Source organism: Stenella coeruleoalba, assembly GCF_951394435.1.
Source record: "Stenella coeruleoalba genome assembly, chromosome: 8".
Taxonomy (NCBI): domain Eukaryota; kingdom Metazoa; phylum Chordata; class Mammalia; order Artiodactyla; family Delphinidae; genus Stenella; species Stenella coeruleoalba.
The window spans coordinates 2,358,962-2,376,810 of NC_137154.1; the positions used below are offsets into that span (position 1 = coordinate 2,358,962).

A 17,849-nucleotide genomic window follows, 5' to 3' on the forward strand; every position below is an offset into this window, starting at 1 on the left:
CCACAGCCTGGACACTTGAGTGCTCGAGGGGAGGGTCACAACAGGAGGTGGAGCCACGTCCCGGTGGGAAGTCTCCAAGGCCACGCCGCCCTGCCGGCCACATGCCATTGACCAAAGGCCCCGTGTTACGACCACAATGGTGCAGCATGGGTACGAGTCGCGTCCTGTCGCCGCAGCACTCACGCCACACACAGGAACGTCCATCTGAGACATGATGCGACAGCATCAGGGCTGCATCCGGAGTCCTGAAGGCCAGGGGGACCTGGAGCTCTGCCCTGGAGGAATCTAGTGTTTTTGCTCATTAACCGGAGCCGACAGACGTGGGGACAGGCAGGCGGTCTGCGGTCCACTGGCAGGGGCGGAGGCAAAGACCAAAGGGTGGAGGGAGAGGGCGCAGGGAAGCTGGGCGTGGAAGCGGTGGCAAGGGCACCCCCTGTGGCAGCTCCCAGACAGAACAGAGCCGCTCATGTGCTGCTGCGCTGGAGGGCAGCAGGGGAAACCTCCCAGGACCAGGCTGGTGCCCAGGGGCAGAGCCTGCCCCATGCGGAGGGGCAGAAAGCCCACCCCCACACTCGGGATCGACACAGATCATGACCAAGCAGAAGAATGAGATTCCAATCAAACAAACTTCTAGATAATTCTTGGGTTTCCAAACAAGAAATCAAAATGGAAATAAAAAACCGTTCAGAAGCAAATAATGTCAAAATACGTGGAAGTAGCAAAAATGATACTTAGAGGAAAATTTATGGCCTCAAATGCTTAAACCAGAAAATGAGCTGAAGTCCTGAGCTGCCACTCTGTCCCGACAATGAGCGAAAGGCTGCGTAACTACTCCTCTTAGATCCGTAAGGGAAAGAGGCCCAGGGCAAACTGCCGCCCCTTGAACTGCAGAGAGACAGGCAGGTACAGAGAACCGCCATTTACCGGAGCAGAAAGCGCCTGGGACCCAGTGACGGGCAGGGAGGCCGGAACTGAAACTGACCACCCGCTGGAGGCTCGGTGTGGACGAGTCTGAGATCAAAACTCCAGGGCGACCCAGCCTTTGGGGCCCCACAAATTTGTGAGATTTACCTCTAGGAGCCCTGAGGGTTACTCACAGTAAATATTGGAGAAAAATGCCCTCATGCTTCCAGCAGGGGGAGAGGAAAAGGAACTGCTCGGGAATATGACAAAGCCTTCTGTTCCTAACAAGACTGCCCTCAGGAGGAACCAGCTAGCCAGAACCTAAGCTGCTGGGGTTCCAGCAGAGCCTAACTGACCTGCGGGAGGAAAACGTCCACCTCCAGGCCCCCCCACACATCCTGCCCCATCTAAGGGGGAGGGGAGGAGAAACCCAGAAACACCTGTGATGTTCACAGGCCACGGGCATAGGCCACTGAAGGACTGAGACCCATCACAAGACCACAGAGGGCGTCCTCCCCACACCTCGCCACACGACTACTGACAGCAGCTCCTTCTACCCAGTACATCATGTACTAACTATCATGGAAACAAATCACAAGGCGAACCGAAAGCCGAAACGCCACTTTTCTGAAAAGACAGAGAGAGCAACAGGACCAGACGTGGCAGGGATCCTGGGATTATCAGACCAGGGATTTAAAACAACCGTGACCGATATGCTAAGGGCCCTAGTGGACAAAGCAGGCAGCGCGAAGCCAGGTGGGGAATGTAAGCAGAGAGACGGAAATCCCAAGACAGGACCAAACAGAGATGCTAGAGGGGAAAGCACCGAAGTGGAAATGAAGAACGTCTCTGATGGGCCTGACTGGACGTGACTGAGGAAGGAGTCTCAGCCTGAGGAGATCTCAGTAGCAGCCTCCAAAACTGAAAACCAAAAAGCCTTTGTTCTCAGAGGCTGACAAAAAATAACAGAACAGAGATCTCACTTGTCGCGACTAAGACTCGGCACAGCCAAAATAAATACATAAGTAAATAAGTAAATAAATATTAAGGCTTCCCTGGTGGCGCAGCGGTTGGGAGTCCGCCTGCCGATGCAGGGGACGCGGGTTCGTGCCCCGGTCCGGGAAGATCCCACATGCCGCGGAGCAGCTAAGCCCATGTGCCACAACTACTGAGCCTGCGCTCTAGAGCCTGCGAGCCACAACTACTGAGCCCGCGAGCCACAACTACTGAAGCCCTCGCACCTAGAGCCCACGCACTGCAACGAAGAGTAGCCCCCACTCGCTGCAACTAGAGAAAGCCTGTGCGCAGCAACAAAGATCCAATGCAGCCAATAAACTTATTTTAATAAAGTCACAACCACAATACCCATTTAAAAAAAATATATAGAAACAGATATATACTGAACCATAAAATCTGAAAAAGAGATATATAACTGAATCACTTTGCTGTACACCTAGAGCTAACACAATACTGTAAATTAACTTTACATTAATTGAAAAAAAAATGGTTAGGGACTTCCCCGGTAGTGCAGTGGTTAAGAATCCGCCTGACAATGCAGGGGATGTGGGTTCGATCCCTGGTCTGAGATCCCACATGCCACAGAGCAACTAAGCCTGTGAGCCACAACTACTGAGTCTGCACTCTACAGCCTGCGAGCCACAACTACCGAGCCCACGCGCCACAAATACTGAAGCCCGCACACTCTAGGGCCCACGTGCCACAACTACTGAGCCTGCGCACCTAGAGCCCGTGCTCCGCAACAAGAGAAGCCACTGCAGTGACAAGCCCATGCACCACAGCCAAGAGTAGCCCCTACTAGCCGCAACTAGAGAAAGCCTGCGTGCAGCAACGAAGACCCAACACAGCCGAAAAAATAGTGATAATAAAAATAAAGATAAATAAAGTTAGCTTGTTGCCAATTAAAAAAAATTCAAAGTAAGCAGAAGAAAGGATATAATAAAAAATTAAAGCAGAGGGACTTCCCTGGTGGTCCAGTGGTTAAGACTCCGCGCTCCCAATGCAGGGCGCCCGTGTTCGATCCCTGGTCAGGGAACTAGATCTCACGTGCGTGTAGCAACCAAGAGTTCGCATGCACAACTAAGGAGCTCACGTGCTGCAACTAAGGAGCCAGCGAGCTGCAACCAAGGAGCCCTTGAACTGTAACTAAGGAGACTGCCTGCTGCAACTAAGACCCAGTGCAACCACACAAATAAATAAATATTTTTTTAAATTAAAGCAGAAACCAGGAAATTAATAGAGAAAATCAACAAAACCAAATGCTGGTTCTTTGAAAAGATCAATAAAATTGATGAGCCAAGTTAAGAAAAAAAGAGGACATAAATACTAATATCAGAAATGAAAGAGGGGACATCACTACAGATCCCATGGAAGTTAAAAGAAGAATAAAGGAATATTATAAACAACTCTGTGCCCCTAAATTTGATAACCTGAAGGGACCAATTCTTTGAAAGACATAATCTGCCAAAACTCACACGACATGATACAGAGAATCTGAATAAGCCTGTATCTATTAAAGAGATTAAATCAATAACTAATAACTTTCCAAAATAGAAAGCACCAGGCCCAGATGGATTCACTGCTGAATTCTGCCAACACTTAAGGAAAAAATTATACTAATTTTCTAAGTTTCTTTCAGAGGACAGAAGCAAAGAGAATACTTCCCAGTTCCTTCTAGGAGGACAGCATTACCCTAATACCTAAACCAGACAAAGACATTCCAAGAAAACCACAGATCAATATCTCTCGTGGGGGCTTCCCTGGTGGCGCAGTGGTTGAGAGTCTGTCTGCCTGCCGACGCAGGGGACACGGGTTCGTACCCTGGTCCGGGAAGACCCCACATGCCACGGAGCGGCTGGGCCTGTGAGCCATGGCCACTGAGCCTGCGCGTCCGGAGCCTGTGCTCCACAACGGGAGAGGCCACAACAGTGAGAGGCCCGCGTGCCGCAAAAAAAAAAAAAAAAAAAAAAAAAAAATCTCTCATGAATACAGATGCAAAATCCTTAACAAAATATTACCACATTGAATCCACAAAAGTATAAAAAGAATTATATACCACAACCAAGTGAAATTTATCACAAGTATGTAAGGCTGGTTCTACTTTATAAAATCAATTAATGTAAATCATCACATCAACAGACTAAAAAAGAAAAACCACAAGGTCATACCAATAGATGCAGAAAAAGCATCTGACAAAATGCAACACCCATTCATGATAAAAACTCTCAGTAAATGAATAGAGGGGAACTTCCTCAACTTAATAAACAAACAAACAAAAAACAGCTACAAAAAGCCTACAGCTAACATCAGACTTAGCGGTGAGAAATCGGAAGCTTTTCCACTAAGATGAGGTATAATGCGAGAATGTCCCCTCTCACCAGTCCTTTCCAACATCATACTGGAAGTCCTTGCTAATGCAATAAGGCAAGAAAAGGGCAAAAAAAGAGGATTATACAGGATTATAAGCCCATCGTAAGTTGCAAATATCATTAAGCTGAAAGTGCATTTAATACACCTAATCTACCCAACATCATAGCTTAGCCTAGCCTGCCTTAAATGTGCTCAGAATACATTAGCCTACAGTTGGGAAAAACCATCTAACACCAATCCTATTTTATAATTAAGTGTTGAAATATCTCATGTAATGTATTGAATACTGTTCTGATAGTGAAAAACAAAATGGTTGTCTGGGCACAGTGTAATTGTAAGTGTGTCAGTTGTTCACGCTGGCGATCTGAGGCTCACTGATGGTGCCCCGCATCCCAAGAGAGTACTGGACTGCATATCGCTAGCCCAGGAGAAGATCAAAATTCAAAGTATGGTTTATACTGTTTATTGCTTTTGCACCATCGTAAAGCCAAAAAATCCTAAGTCAAATTGTCAGAGGTCGGGGACCGTCTGTATATTGACTGGGAAAGAAGACAAAACTACAGGCCAGGAAATAAAAAGTGGAATTTGAAATTAAAACCACAATACCATTTACATCAGCATCCGAAATGAAATACATATATGCCTTACAAAATACGTACACGATCTACATGAGGAAAACTACAAAACTCTGATGAAAGAAATGGAGAGACATTTCATGTTTGGGGATAGGAAGGTTTAATACTGTTGAGGTGTCAGTTCCTCCCAACTTGATTTGTAGATTCCATTCAATCCTAATCAAAATCCTATCGAGTTATTTTATGGATATTGACAAACTGATTCTAAAGTGTACATGGAGGGACTTCCCTGGTGGTCCAGTGGCTAAGACTCCACGCTCCCAACGCAGGGGGCCCGGGTTTGATTCCTGGCTGGGGAACTAGATCCCACATGCATGCCGCACCTAAAAGATCATACATGCCACGTCCAAGACCCGGCGCAGCCAAATAAATAAATAGATAAATATTTTTTTAAAAAAAGTGTATATGGAGAGGAGGCAAAAGACCCAGAATAGCCAACACAATATTGAAGGAGAACAAAGGTGGAGGACTGACACTCCCCGACTTCAAGACTTACTGTAAAGCTACCGTAATCAAGACAGTGTGGCGTTGGTGAAAGAACAGACAAACAGAGCAATGGAACAGAACAGAGTCCAGAAACAGACTCATATAAATATAGCCAACTGTTCTTTGACAAAGGAGCAAAGGAGCAAAAACAGTTTCCAACAAACTGTGCTTAACAACTGGGCATCACATGCAAAAACCATGAATCTAGACCAAGACCTTACGCACTTCAAAGATGACCTTGGCTTTGACAATGACTTCTTCCACACAATACCAAATGCATGATCCATGAAAGAAAAGAATTGATAAGCTGGACTTTATCACCATTAAAAACTTCTGCTCTGGGAAAGACACTGTCAAGAGAATGAAAAGACAAGCCACATACCGGAAGAAAATATTTGCAAGAGACACATCTGATAAAGGACTGTTATCCAAAATATACAAAGAGCTCTCAAAACTCAATAAGAAAACAACCTGATTAAAAAAAGGTCCAAAAACATTAACAGACACCTCACCAAAGAAGACATAAAGATGGCAAATAAATATCAAGAGATGCTCCACATCGTGTGGCATCAGGGAAATGCAAATTAAAACAACGAGATACTCCGTACATTATTTCAATGGCCAAAATCTGCAACACTGACAACACCAAAGGCTAGTGAGGATCTGGACCAACGGGAACTCTCATCCGCCACTGGTGGGAGCGGAAAATGGTGCAGCCACTTTGGGGGACAGTTTGGCGGTTTCTTCAACAATTAGGGGCTTCCCTGGTGGCGCAGTGGTTGAGGGTCCGCCTGCTGATGCAGGGGACACGGGTTCGTGCCCTGGTATGGGAGGATCCCACGTGCCGCGGAGCGGCTGGGCCCGGGAGCCATGGCCGCTGAGCCTGTGCGTCCGGAGCCTGTGCTCCGCAACGGGAGAGGCCACAGCAGTGAGAGGCCCGTGTACCGCAAAAAAAAAAAATTAAACCTACTCTCACCACATGATCCAGCAGTTACGCTCCTTGGTATTTACCCAAAAGAGGTGAAAACTTGTGTCCACACAAAAACCTGCACATGGATGTTTACAGAAGCTTTATGCCTAATTGCTAAAACTTGGAAGCAGCCAAGATGCCCTTCAGTGGGTGAGTGCGTAAATACACTGTGGTCCGTCCAGACAATGAACTAACCTTCAGTGCTACAGAGAAGTGAGCTATCAGGCCATGAAAAGACACGGAGGAACCTTAAATTCACATTACTAAGTGAAAGAAGCCAATCTGAGCAGGGCACATACTGCATGATTCCAACTCTGTGATATTCAGAAAAGGCAAAACTATGAAGACGGTAAAAGGATCAGTGGTTACCAGGTGTTGGGGTGAAGGAGGGATGAACAGGCGAAGCACAGAGGATTTTTAGGGCAGGGAAACTACTGTGTGGAAGACTCTAAGGGCAGATACGTATCACTATACATTTGTCCAAACCCACAGAATGTACAACACCAAGACAGAACCCTAATGTAAACTATTGTGTGGGTGACGACAACGTGTCAGTGTAGTTTCCCCAGTTGTAACAAACATACGGCTCTGGGGGGGGATGCTGACAGTGGGCGTGGCTCTGTGTGTATGGGGGTGGGGTGGGGGGTACACAGGAAACCTTTATTTATCAAAACACGAAACCTGTTTTGCTGTGAACCTAAAACTGCTCTAAAACGATAAACTCTTTAAAAAATTTTTTTTGAAATAGAATAGAGAGGATCAACACATTCAAAGGTGGAGCTCTGAAATGATCCTTCAATATATAATATTGAAGGGCTTCCCTGGTGGCACAGTGGTTGAGAATCCGCCTGCCAATGCAGGGGACATGGGTTCGAGCCCCGGTCTGGGAAGATCCCACATGCCCCGGAGCAACTAAGCCCGTGCGCCACAACTACTGAGCCTGCGTTCTAGAGCCCGCGAGCCACACTATTTTGCCCATGTGCCACAACTACGAAGCCCACGTGCCTAGAGCCCATGCTCCGCAACAAGACAAGCCACCGCAATGAGAAGCCTGCGCACTGCGATGAAGAGCAGCCCCCTCTCGCCGCAACTAGAGAAAGCCCACGCACAGCAACGAAGACCCAACACGGCCATAAGTAAATAAATAAATAAATAAATAAAGCCCCAGCAGTATCTTGTATGGGACTCGACAAGCAAGGAGCATTCAAAACATACCTGGAGGGACTTCCCTGACAGTCCAGCGGTAAAGAATCCGCCTTACAACGTAGGGGATGTGGGTTCAATCCCTGGTCAGGGAAGTAAGATCCCACATGCCACAGGGCAACTAAGCCCGCGAGCCACAACTACTGAGCCCACACACCCAGGAGCCAGCGCGCCACAACTAGAGAGAGAAAACCAGCATGCCACAGCTAGAGAAGCCCACGTGCGGCAACGAAAGATCCCGCGTGCTGCAACTAAGACCCGACGCAGCCAAAAATAAATTAAATAAATAAATATTTAAAAAAGAAAACCATACCTGGAGAACAAAAACAAGGTGAGGCTTCCTACCTCTCCAGGCATTGGTGACAGACGCAGTGAGACTCACACAGAGTGGCTAACCTGACCTATGGAACAGAACTGAGACACGACACACGACAGAAAGGGGCTGAGGAAAGGGGGGCCTCCCGTATCTGTGCGGGGGAGAGGGGATTGGATCTCTACTCACATGACTTACAAAAACTAATTCTGGGGGATCAAAGACTTAAATGTGAACTGTACAACTTTAAAATCCTCAGAAGAAAATACTGAGGAATATATTCACGTTTCAGGGCAAGAAAGATTTCTTAAGACACAAAACTGCCAAGTATAAAAGGGAAAACAGATAAAGTTGAATACATTAAAACTAAGACCCTCTGTTATTAAAAGGAAGTGAAAAGAAGAGCCACAAATTAGGAGAAGGTGCTTGCAACACATTTAAATGAGAAAGGATTAGTGTCTAGGGAAAACCTAAGGATGCTTACAAACCAGTAAGAAGACAAACAGCCCAGTGGAAAACGGGGCAGAAGATGCATGTGCAGAATTATAGCCAGCAAGTGAACATGTGAAAAGATACTCAGTCTCAGGAGAGGCTGGAGAAATGCAAGTTCAAACCACAGTAATTACCACTTTACAGTACACGTTCCATTGATAAAAAGGAACGAATCCAGCAACACAAAGTGCTGGTGTATAGGCAAATTAACAGGACACTGGCAGCATGTTAGTAGGAGGATACATTTACATGTAAGACATCTGGTCCATAAGACGTTTGGTCCACACCAAAAAGCCTTTGAAGTGTGGTCCTATCTAAAATCATTTGGCATGGACCAGATATAACCATGGACGTTTTGGATGGGACCAAATTTCAAGGACCTCTTGGCATGGACCAAATGTCCTGCAAAGTCAGGAAAACAGAAAAGCACAGGGGTTGACAAGGTTGTGAAGACACTGGAACCCCTGTGCACTATGGAAAACAGCACGGCAGTGCCTCAGAATATTAAAAGTTGAGCTGGCGTACAACCTGCTTTTGGGGGTATACCCACAGAAGAATTAAAAGCAGGGCCTCGAACAGATGCTTGCACACCCATGTTTATAGCAGCATGATTCACAAGAGACAACGCAAACGTTCACCAAAGGACGACAGGACACACAAAACGTGGTCCACCCACATCACGGAACAGTACTCAGTCTTAAGGAGAGGACATTCTGACACAGGCTACAGCGTGGCTGAACCTCGAGGACAGTTTGCCGAGTGAAATAAGCCAGTCACAAAAGGACAAACACGGTGTGACCCCACTCGTGTGAGGTCCCTGGAGGAGCCAGATTCATGGGGGCAGGAAGCAGACGTGGGGCCCAGGCTGGGGGAGGGGAGGGGAGTGAGCATTCCATGGGGACAGAGCATCCGTTTCGGAAGACGAAAGAACTTCTGGAGATGGACGGTGGTGACGTTTACGCAACCATGTGAACACATGTACTTAAAAATGGTTCAAGTGGTGAACTGTATGTTATGCGTACTTTACCACAATTTTAACAAAAAGGACCTCACTGGAATCGTTGGGAAGAGAATTCCCAGCGTCACTGCTGGTAACACGGAAACGTAACCAGCTTCTCAGGAGAAGAAATAAACGGCTGGGCCCGAGGCGTCCACTGCAGGGAGGGCGGGACCTCGTGTGGCCCGTCTCAGAAGCACGCCAGCGGGATAGCCCTCGTCCCCAAGACCCCGTGCGCCTGACTCCTCACGAAGCTCAGGACAAGCACACCAAGCATCCTGCCCCGCGAGGCCCCAGAAGAGGGGGGCCCTGCAGGCGGCCACCCCCTTACACGTCCGCGCCCTCGGCCGCAGCCTCCCTGGCTGCGTCCTTCCCGCGGTTCTGCAAGCGGCCAGCAGGGGGCGCCGGCGCAGAGGAGAAGGGCCGTCGGGACCGGAGGAAGGCCGGGCACCCGGAGCCCGCCCTCAGGGGCAGAAGGCCGCCGCGGGGAAGGCTCAAGCCCAGCGGGTCCCCGCGGCCCCGGAGCTCAGGCCCACCGGCATCTGTCGCTCCGCCTGCCCCAGGTGCTGCCAGTGCCAACGCTGGACAGAGTCCCCGGCGAGTGGGAAGCACCTTGAGGAGCCCGCTCCGCCCCGAGAGCGCCTGCTGTTTCCCTGAAGGCAGTGGGGCAAAGGCGAGGGGCCGGCGGGACCCACCTCAGCCTCACCTGCACGCGGCCGTCCAGCTCCTCCCCCGCCAGGCCGCGCCGCGCCGGCTCCTCCAGCGGCTCCGCCGCCAGCCTCACGGCGCGCTCCAGGCGCTCCAGCATCTGCCTCTTGTCGGGATCCGAGGTCTCGCGTAACTTTGCTGAAAACGGCTGCGAGCGTGAGGAGAGGCCACAGCTGTTATGCCCGCTCAGCAGAACCCCGTGTGCAGAGGTGACTCCACGCACGAGGCCAGTTCTGCCCACTGCCCGTGGCGACCCAGAGGTCTGTGTCTGTGGAGTGTCACCCCAGAGGGACCCTGGCCTGCGGCCCAGGCTGTCCTGCGCTGCCTCGTCTGAGTGAGCCGGGCGTGGCAGCGTTCTAAGGCTGTGCCCGGGGCCACGCGGGTGTCACCTGCCACCACGAAGGCACCACCGCCCAGTGGGCCCCCCTCGTCCGCCTAGAGGATTGCTAAGCCCTAATTTTATTCCTACATTTTTCTTCCAGAGACATGAAAAGCACAACAACAATCGTTACTGCAATTACTAAAGATAACAATTATGGAAAAGAAAAAAATGCCTTTTCCTGACCTCACTGTCTGACACCATCAGTTGTAATACTGTTTATTCAAAACAAAAATATTAAATTGGAAAGAACTAATTTCTTCAAATAATTCCAGAAATTTCCAGCACCACCCATTTGAGAAGCTTAGCACAGCTTCTGCGTCTTGGTCACACGCGTGTCATCTGCTCGTGAGCTCCACGTGGAAGATTCACAAGTCGGCGCAGATCGCCGCGACCGGTTCTGAGGTTCTCCCGTAAGCGGCAGCAACGGTCACCCACCCCCACCCCCCGCCCCACCCGTGTGCGTCCGTCCTGGCGGCTTTCCCCGTGGGCCAGGGGAGCACTGCGACCGAGACATCATGACCCTACACGTTATGAAGCGTGCTGAGGACAACCCCTGCGCTTGGGACGGGGACGTGGGGACGTGGGGACGTAGGGACCCAGGAGCGGCCGGGGGCCCACCTGCAGGGCAGCGTGCACGTCCTCCAGGAGCTGCACTGCCTGGGGCTGCTTCTCCCGGTACTGCTCAAACAAGTAGTTCTGCCGGGCCCTCTTGATGATCTGGGAGCAGAGGAGGGAAATGGGGTCAGCTCGGCACCTGCCGGGTCCCTGTGCAGAGTGCCGGGCGGTGCCTGAGCTCACACCCACACACACCGCCCCGCCACCGACGCTGGAACTGTCCGAACATGTTGAGCCAGGCCCGGCCTCCCCGCAGCGCCAGACACTATAGCACGTGCCTTCCCTGGAGCACCGGGTGTTATTACATTTCCCCAGGTTTCCCAACAGCATCCAAACAGCTGAACACAGGACATCATCATCTGCATAAACCGTGATACAAGTCCCAGAGGGGATTCAAACAGCATGTGTTGGGCTGAGGGCACTCAAGCCCACGTTACTTTATTAACTTACCCAAAATCATTTCTTCCCTCGTACCGTCCACTGTATTTAAAATTTAACCTTGAAAACTCCCTTTACCTTATCATCAATGTCTGTGATGTTCATGCAATAAAAGACGTCAAATTTGAAGTAATCTCTCAGCACTCTTCTCAAGATATCGAAGGAGATGTAGGACCTAGGACAATAAAAAGACAAACCTTTCCACACAGCACATCACGCACATCACCTTGGCTCTGCAGTTAAAACACATACAAGGAAAAAGATCCCCCGCATTTCCCCCCAAAACCGCTACTCTCATGCCCACCCCACTCGTGACTGCGGGGCAGGGGGCACTGCACACTGGCCACGGGTGTGGGTGTCAGGGATCCCAGCACCGGGCACCCCCCACCCCCACCTCCAGAGCCTCGGATGAGGAGGAACTGCCAGGCACACGGAGGAAAGTATCTGGTCAGAGTCCAGGAGAGTGATAACATCGGGGCTGTGGGCTTTTTCTTTCTGGCTATCTGGTCTCTCTAGTTTTTCTACAGTGAATATGTAGTACTGACGGAATGAAAATTTTTCTTCTTAAAAGTAAGAGGAAAGGCTGGGCGTTGAGCTTCCTCTCAGAGCTTGGGTCCCTGTAGCGGCGCCCAGGTGCAGCCCTACCTGGCGTGCCCCATGTGGGAGGCGTCGTAGACGGTGGGCCCGCAGCAGTACCACGTCACCCTCCGCCCGTCTTGAGGTACAAACACGTCCTTGGTTGGAAATGAAGGAATGACCGTCACAAAGGATGCAGGAGACACCGTGCAGGACCACAGCCGCCAGACAAATGGTGCATACGCATTCCACGAGGACTGCTTAGTTTTACGGGAAAGTCACAGTCATCTGGGATGGGGGCAGGCCCCTTCCTCCCTGGGATCCCACTCGGGGACGCAAGCTGGGGGGTCAAGGAGACGGACGCTCCTGCTTTTGCTGCTCTTCCGTTCATCAAGCACTGCTGCGAGCCAGGCCCCGTGCTGAGCGCAGGGACTGCCCTGCCTTTGCCCCCAGGAACGACGTGAGCAGGGATGCTTCCTTTCAGATGCCCAGGGGTCCGCAATCCCAGAGGAGCCGGCCTAGAGAGCAAGGCCTCCCGCCGACGGCCCGATGGTCTCAGACCAGTTCAGGGGCCGCTGTCACCAATTAAGTCCATGAGGGGGACCCCGTCTCCCATCTGCTCAGGGTGCTTGCTGATGGCAATCCAATGAGCCCTCGGCCGGAGTCCTTTTCAAAATCTCTGGAGCCACTGGCCCTGCTGAGCGGCCCCGGCCGATACTGCCCTCGTCCCCACACCTGCTGGGCCCCCGACAGCAACAGGCCCTGCTTGGCTGGCACTGGGACACCAGCTGCCACCACAGGTCCCCTGCAAGAGCACGCTGGCTCCTGGCCTGGCTCAGAGCAGCCACGAGCATCTACACTCGGGCCTGGCCCCGAGCACAGCCAGAGCCAGAGCGCCGACGGGCAGGCCCCTTGAGGCGTGCCAGGTGTGCTTCCGAGGACAGTCCTGCCCCGGCCACACAGAGGACGCTCGCTAGCTAAGAGCTGCCGCCCCTGCCCCCAGGGCCCCCCTACCTTCCTCCGGGTCAGGCTGTTGTACAGGCGGAGCTGGCACGGCTCGGACCCGGCTGGAGGAGACCACGGGGGCTGCGTGCGCCGGCCTCTGCCTGCCAGGGAGAGAGCACAGCTGGGTCACCCGCGGGACAAGGGGAAAGTGGACCCTGAGAGCGTCACCCGCGTCCAGCGCTCGTGCCCCCTCTCTGCCTGCTCACGTCTGAGTGGCGGCGCATCCCACAGTCCCAACCCCACGGGGCGGGAGAAGGCCCATTACACCCAGCCTCCCCTCCACCGGCTCCAAGCATGAGGCGCCCGACCCAGCCTGAGGGCGCACGGGAGGCGCGGGCCCTGCACACGGGCCGGCCGCATGCCTGGACCGCAACGCAGCTGGCCACCCCCTCAGGAGGACGGGCTCCGTGGAGGCTTCCCAGGACGTGGGCCACCTCCGGGCGCAGAAGCCAGGTCAGGACGGAAACAGCTGCGGGCCAGTGGCCGGCTCCCCGCGCAGTTCCTGTCCCCGACCCGGGCGACATGTAGGCTCCCGGACACGGTGCTGATGCCGGCACTCATGGCTCCACATGGGCCCCGGAGGCCTTTGGGAGCAGCTCCGGGTCCTCCCCACGCTGAGGGCAGGGGCTCACGGAGCTGAGCCTCTCCAATCACAGTCCCCCGGCAGCCCCACCTCCTCCTCCTCCAGCCCCACCCCCTGCCCCTGCTGCTCATGCGCACACGCCTCCCGCTGGGTGAAGGGCAGGCCTTACACAGCCTGCGCCCCAAGAGCCTGGCGGGGTGCAGCTCCGTCCCTGGGCCGGAAAGAGCCACCAAGCTGAGTCTTCACAGGCCCTGGGCATCTGGTGACCTTCCAGCTACCCCCAAGGCACTGCTCCTGCACCCAGAACCCAGCTGTGCTCTGCAGCCCTCTCCTGGCGCCAGCGCGGGCTGCACACCGCCTGCACACCTGAGGGCACAGGTGCCCACTCTCGGCACCACCCCCAACCCCGACCCCTGCCTCTGTGTCTGCAAAGCGATTCTCCCTCCTCCCGGCACAGAATCCACGTCCAGCGTGGCCACCAGGCAACCACCTGCTGCTCCCTACTGCGGGTCACGGAGCACTCAGCCCTGGGCCTGGCCACGTGCCACCCAGAGGATGCACGTAACTGACGGGTGAAGGGGGTGGGAGGTGGCTGTGTGTGTGTGTGTACATGTGTACAGGCGGGCGGAGAGCGGCAGACGGGGAGGGGGACAGACAGCGCTATCCAGCAGCTCCTGACCCCAGGGAGCGCCAGCAAACCCCCAGGTGGCCAAGCCCAAGTCCCCCTGACACTTCGAATGCCTCCTGAGGTCAGGCGTGGTCTAAGGGTTCACTGTAAACGCAGCAAACGATTCAATGACGCTCCACCTGCCCCTTTATGACTCCATCAACCCCTCCCCTTGCTTAGATGCTGCGGCTCCCGACACAAAGACAGAGCTGCCACCTGGGACAACAGGGGACGCCGGCGAGAGCTGCCCACACACCGATGTGAGCCTGACGACCACCGTGCTTGCCCTGAGCCAGGGGCCGGGGTGGGGGGCTCGGGGTCCGTGGGACCGAAGGCTCATCTGAAAAGACGGCGGTGACAGGACACAGCTGAGGGTGCAGCCAGGGAGCCCGGCCAGCGGGACACTGTCCAGGACACCGGGTCACACCTGGGTTTTCTTGCTCCCCGAAGCGTGGCTACAGCCACACAGCCGGTGACAGTTCAAGGCAACCAGCACACACGACCCCCATCTGCCAAAGGGGAAAATCGGGAGGTGACCTCGGTTTACCAAGAAGGACGCTTCACCAGAGTCCCTCCGCGGTTCCCTGCCCGACAACGGCACTGCCAGCACCCTCCCCACCCCGACGCAGACTCCTGAGGCGGCTGCCCTTCCTCTGGTCTGTGCGAAACACTGTGCGTGCCTTTGCTCGCTAGCGCCCCCAGTCCTGCCCTGGCTCTGCCCCAGGCACGTGGCTGCTGGGGGGAATAAACCCCTGACCTTTGACAACATAACCTGCACGTGCCGCTCAGGGACGCCCTGAGAACGAGGCTCTAGGCAGGGAGGGTGCCGAGGGGAGATGGAGGGAGATGCACCAGCCAGGTCCCCGGTCCCCTGGGCGCAGCGCGCACCTCAGCCTCGGAGGAGGGGCAGCAGAGAGGTTCACATCCCGGAAGACCCCACCCAGCCGCAGACAGACCCACGCTCCGGGGGACTTAACACGCCTTCTTCAGTGAAGGGCAGGCCCTGAAGATCCTTCCCAGGAGGGCGGGTAGGGGGGTGAGGGGGGCCCAGTGGCAGAGGGCGCCCCGGGAGGAGGAGCCGTCTGGACTGAGCCCCGCTCTGGGCGAGGGGCGCTCCAGACACAGAGCACAGCAGGGCTGAAACCCTGAGCACAGTGGACCCTCCCTGCTGGGGCCGCAGAGAGGAGGCGACAAGAAGGAACAGAGAGGTGGGGAAGGGGCTTAGGCAGAGCCCTGGTCCACCTCCTGTGTCTGAGTGGCTCCCCGGGGCTGCTGAGGCCCGTGGCCACGGCAAGAGGCACAGGGACCTAGGCTGGGCCAGCGCAGAGGACGGTGACAAGCCAGTTGTGGGCATGTCGGTGCTGAGATGTCCAGCTGGGGGTCTCAAGCAGGAGTGGGACATGGAGGGAAGGCCGGCAGGGCACTGTGGATCGAGGGGCTGGGAGAGGGGGCACTCCCGCCCAGGACAGGCTGGAGAGATGTCTGAGACGGGCCAGCGATGCGGGGAGGCGGACGCTCGGCCACTGGCATCCAGGACGCGGCCTAGGACACCGGCTCTGGGGGTTCTGGGCACCAGCCCACCCGCCGTCCCCGGCCACTCAGGGTCCCTGCCAGCCCCCGGGAGGCATTGGTGACGGGGGACTTGGAAATGGAAGGAGGTGAATAGTCCTGTTGGCGCTGTCCAGGTGCCTCCCTCACCGCCCTGGTGAACCTGCAGGCCCCCCGACTGGCAGGGCAGAGACCCGCCTTTCCTTCACGTGTGTCTGCATCACTCTCCCCACAAGTTCCCCGGACGGAACACCAGACAGGCCGTGCCGAGGCCGTGCCCCCAACCCACCCTGACTTCCACCCCCAGAGGCCGTGCCTCGGGAGGGGGGACCTGGGGGACAAGCTGACAACTGAGCCCTGCCACCGCAGACACCCCTGGGTCACCGCCTGGAAGCACGGGGAGGAGACGCTCTACACAGCAAGGCTCCCACCTATGCCGGGGAAGGGGTGTCTGCTGCAGGATCACCGAGAAAACCAAAACACACCCCACGCTTGGAGAAACGACATCCCACCTCTGCCCCGTTACAGAGGGGGACCCAGCAGAGACCAGGCAGAGGTGCAGAAGCTGGGAAACGGTCCAAATGTCCCAGCCGAAGGGATCTGGAAAAGGCCCCCGCAGGCTGCCCAGCCCAGCAGGGACGACTCAGACGGCACTGGACCCCTCTCGCTGCTTGGGTGCGTGCTCGAAGCCCCCCCGGGGGGGCCGAGCCGCTTGAGGGCACTGGCGATTATGGGAGAAGCACCTCGATTCACCGGAGGAGAGAGACCACCCAGGAACCATGCGCCCCAGAGACTTTCCAGAATCGCCCCTGAAATGACAGCGTCCAGACACATCACACCGACAGGTGGGGGCCAGAGCTGCAAGACTGGTCTTATCTCAAAGCCCAGAAACGCCTTCTCTCTGGTCTCCAAAGAGTTCATGTCCATGAATACTTCCTTAAGATCCAATAATTCTAAATCTGGTGGACACACACCCTGCAATCTTAGGGAAAGAATAAAGGAAAAGAAGCCAATCAAATCCGAGCCAGGTCGGGAGTGAGCTGACGGCCAAGGCGGCCCTGAGAGGGGCACAGGCCTTCCGCCCTCCCAGAGGCTCTGCTACAGCAGCTGCCGGAGTCGTGATCCTTGGGGGCTGACCTCTCGGCGTTTTGTCCTCATCTCCCCTCGGGGGGCGCCGGCAGGCCCCCCAGTCTGCTTGCTTGAGTGCGGGGACAAGTGCCAGCCCCGCGGGCTCCCCCGTGGGCGCCTCGCACCCTCAGGGCCCTGACCTCAGAGGGCGGTCACACTCGTGGGCTCCCCTAGCCCACGAGTGTGAACAGAACTTCGAGGGGAGGTTTTCACGGCCGGGGAGCCGCTCTGCTACTCACTTGCTTGGAGCCCACAGGGAGGGGCTGGGGCGCGGGGGCTGCCCAGGATCGCGGCCACGTGCCTGAACCACCGAGCCACGTGGAAGAGCTGCGCGTCGGCAGGAGGGCCTGAGAGCTGCCTGAACGCGTCCACGTCCGCCTGGGACAGGGAGAAGCCCTGGACATAGCTACGCGTGCTCAGGTGCTCGTTCAGGGCCCGCACCCTGGCTGCCTCGTCACTAATGCTCAGGACGGACCTGTAGTCGGGAGCTGCAAAGACAGAGGCACACGCGTCAGTGGGGCTGGAGGCCTGGGTGAGTCCAGAGAATGGGGTCCCAGGGTCACCCTTCTGGCTGGGAAATGTCCAGAACGGGCGGGTGCCCAGGGCTGGGGGATGGAGTGGGGAGTGACTGCCAGTGGGTTCCCATCTGGGGACGAAAATGTTTTAGAACTAGAAAGAGCGGGTGGTCGCACAACATTGTGAAGGTTCTAAACGCACTGAACTGTGCACTTTAAAATGGTTAGTTTCGTCGTTGGTGATTTTCACCTCAATTAAAGAGAAACGCACACGCAGACACCCTTTTGTGCACTGGGT

At 54.7% G+C, this 17,849-nt stretch overlaps 1 protein-coding gene across 3 annotated transcripts in view; it reads right to left on the reverse strand.

Annotated features, from left to right (window-relative positions):
* Nucleotides 1-17,849, reverse strand: part of CARS1 (cysteinyl-tRNA synthetase 1) — a 47,419-nt gene that overhangs the window by 21,714 nt on the left and 7,856 nt on the right. For 2 of the 3 annotated variants that reach the window (XM_079930760.1, XM_079930762.1), the window contains exons 2-7: nucleotides 17,276-17,524; nucleotides 13,120-13,211; nucleotides 12,175-12,263; nucleotides 11,608-11,704; nucleotides 11,095-11,193; nucleotides 10,093-10,242 (exon numbers count right to left, since the gene is read on the reverse strand). In XM_079930760.1, the coding sequence (XP_079786886.1) occupies nucleotides 10,093-10,242; nucleotides 11,095-11,193; nucleotides 11,608-11,704; nucleotides 12,175-12,263; nucleotides 13,120-13,211; nucleotides 17,276-17,524 (776 nt within the window). The remainder of the gene's footprint in view (nucleotides 1-10,092; nucleotides 10,243-11,094; nucleotides 11,194-11,607; nucleotides 11,705-12,174; nucleotides 12,264-13,119; nucleotides 13,212-17,275; nucleotides 17,525-17,849) is intronic. The other variant, XM_079930761.1, reaches the window with a different exon arrangement.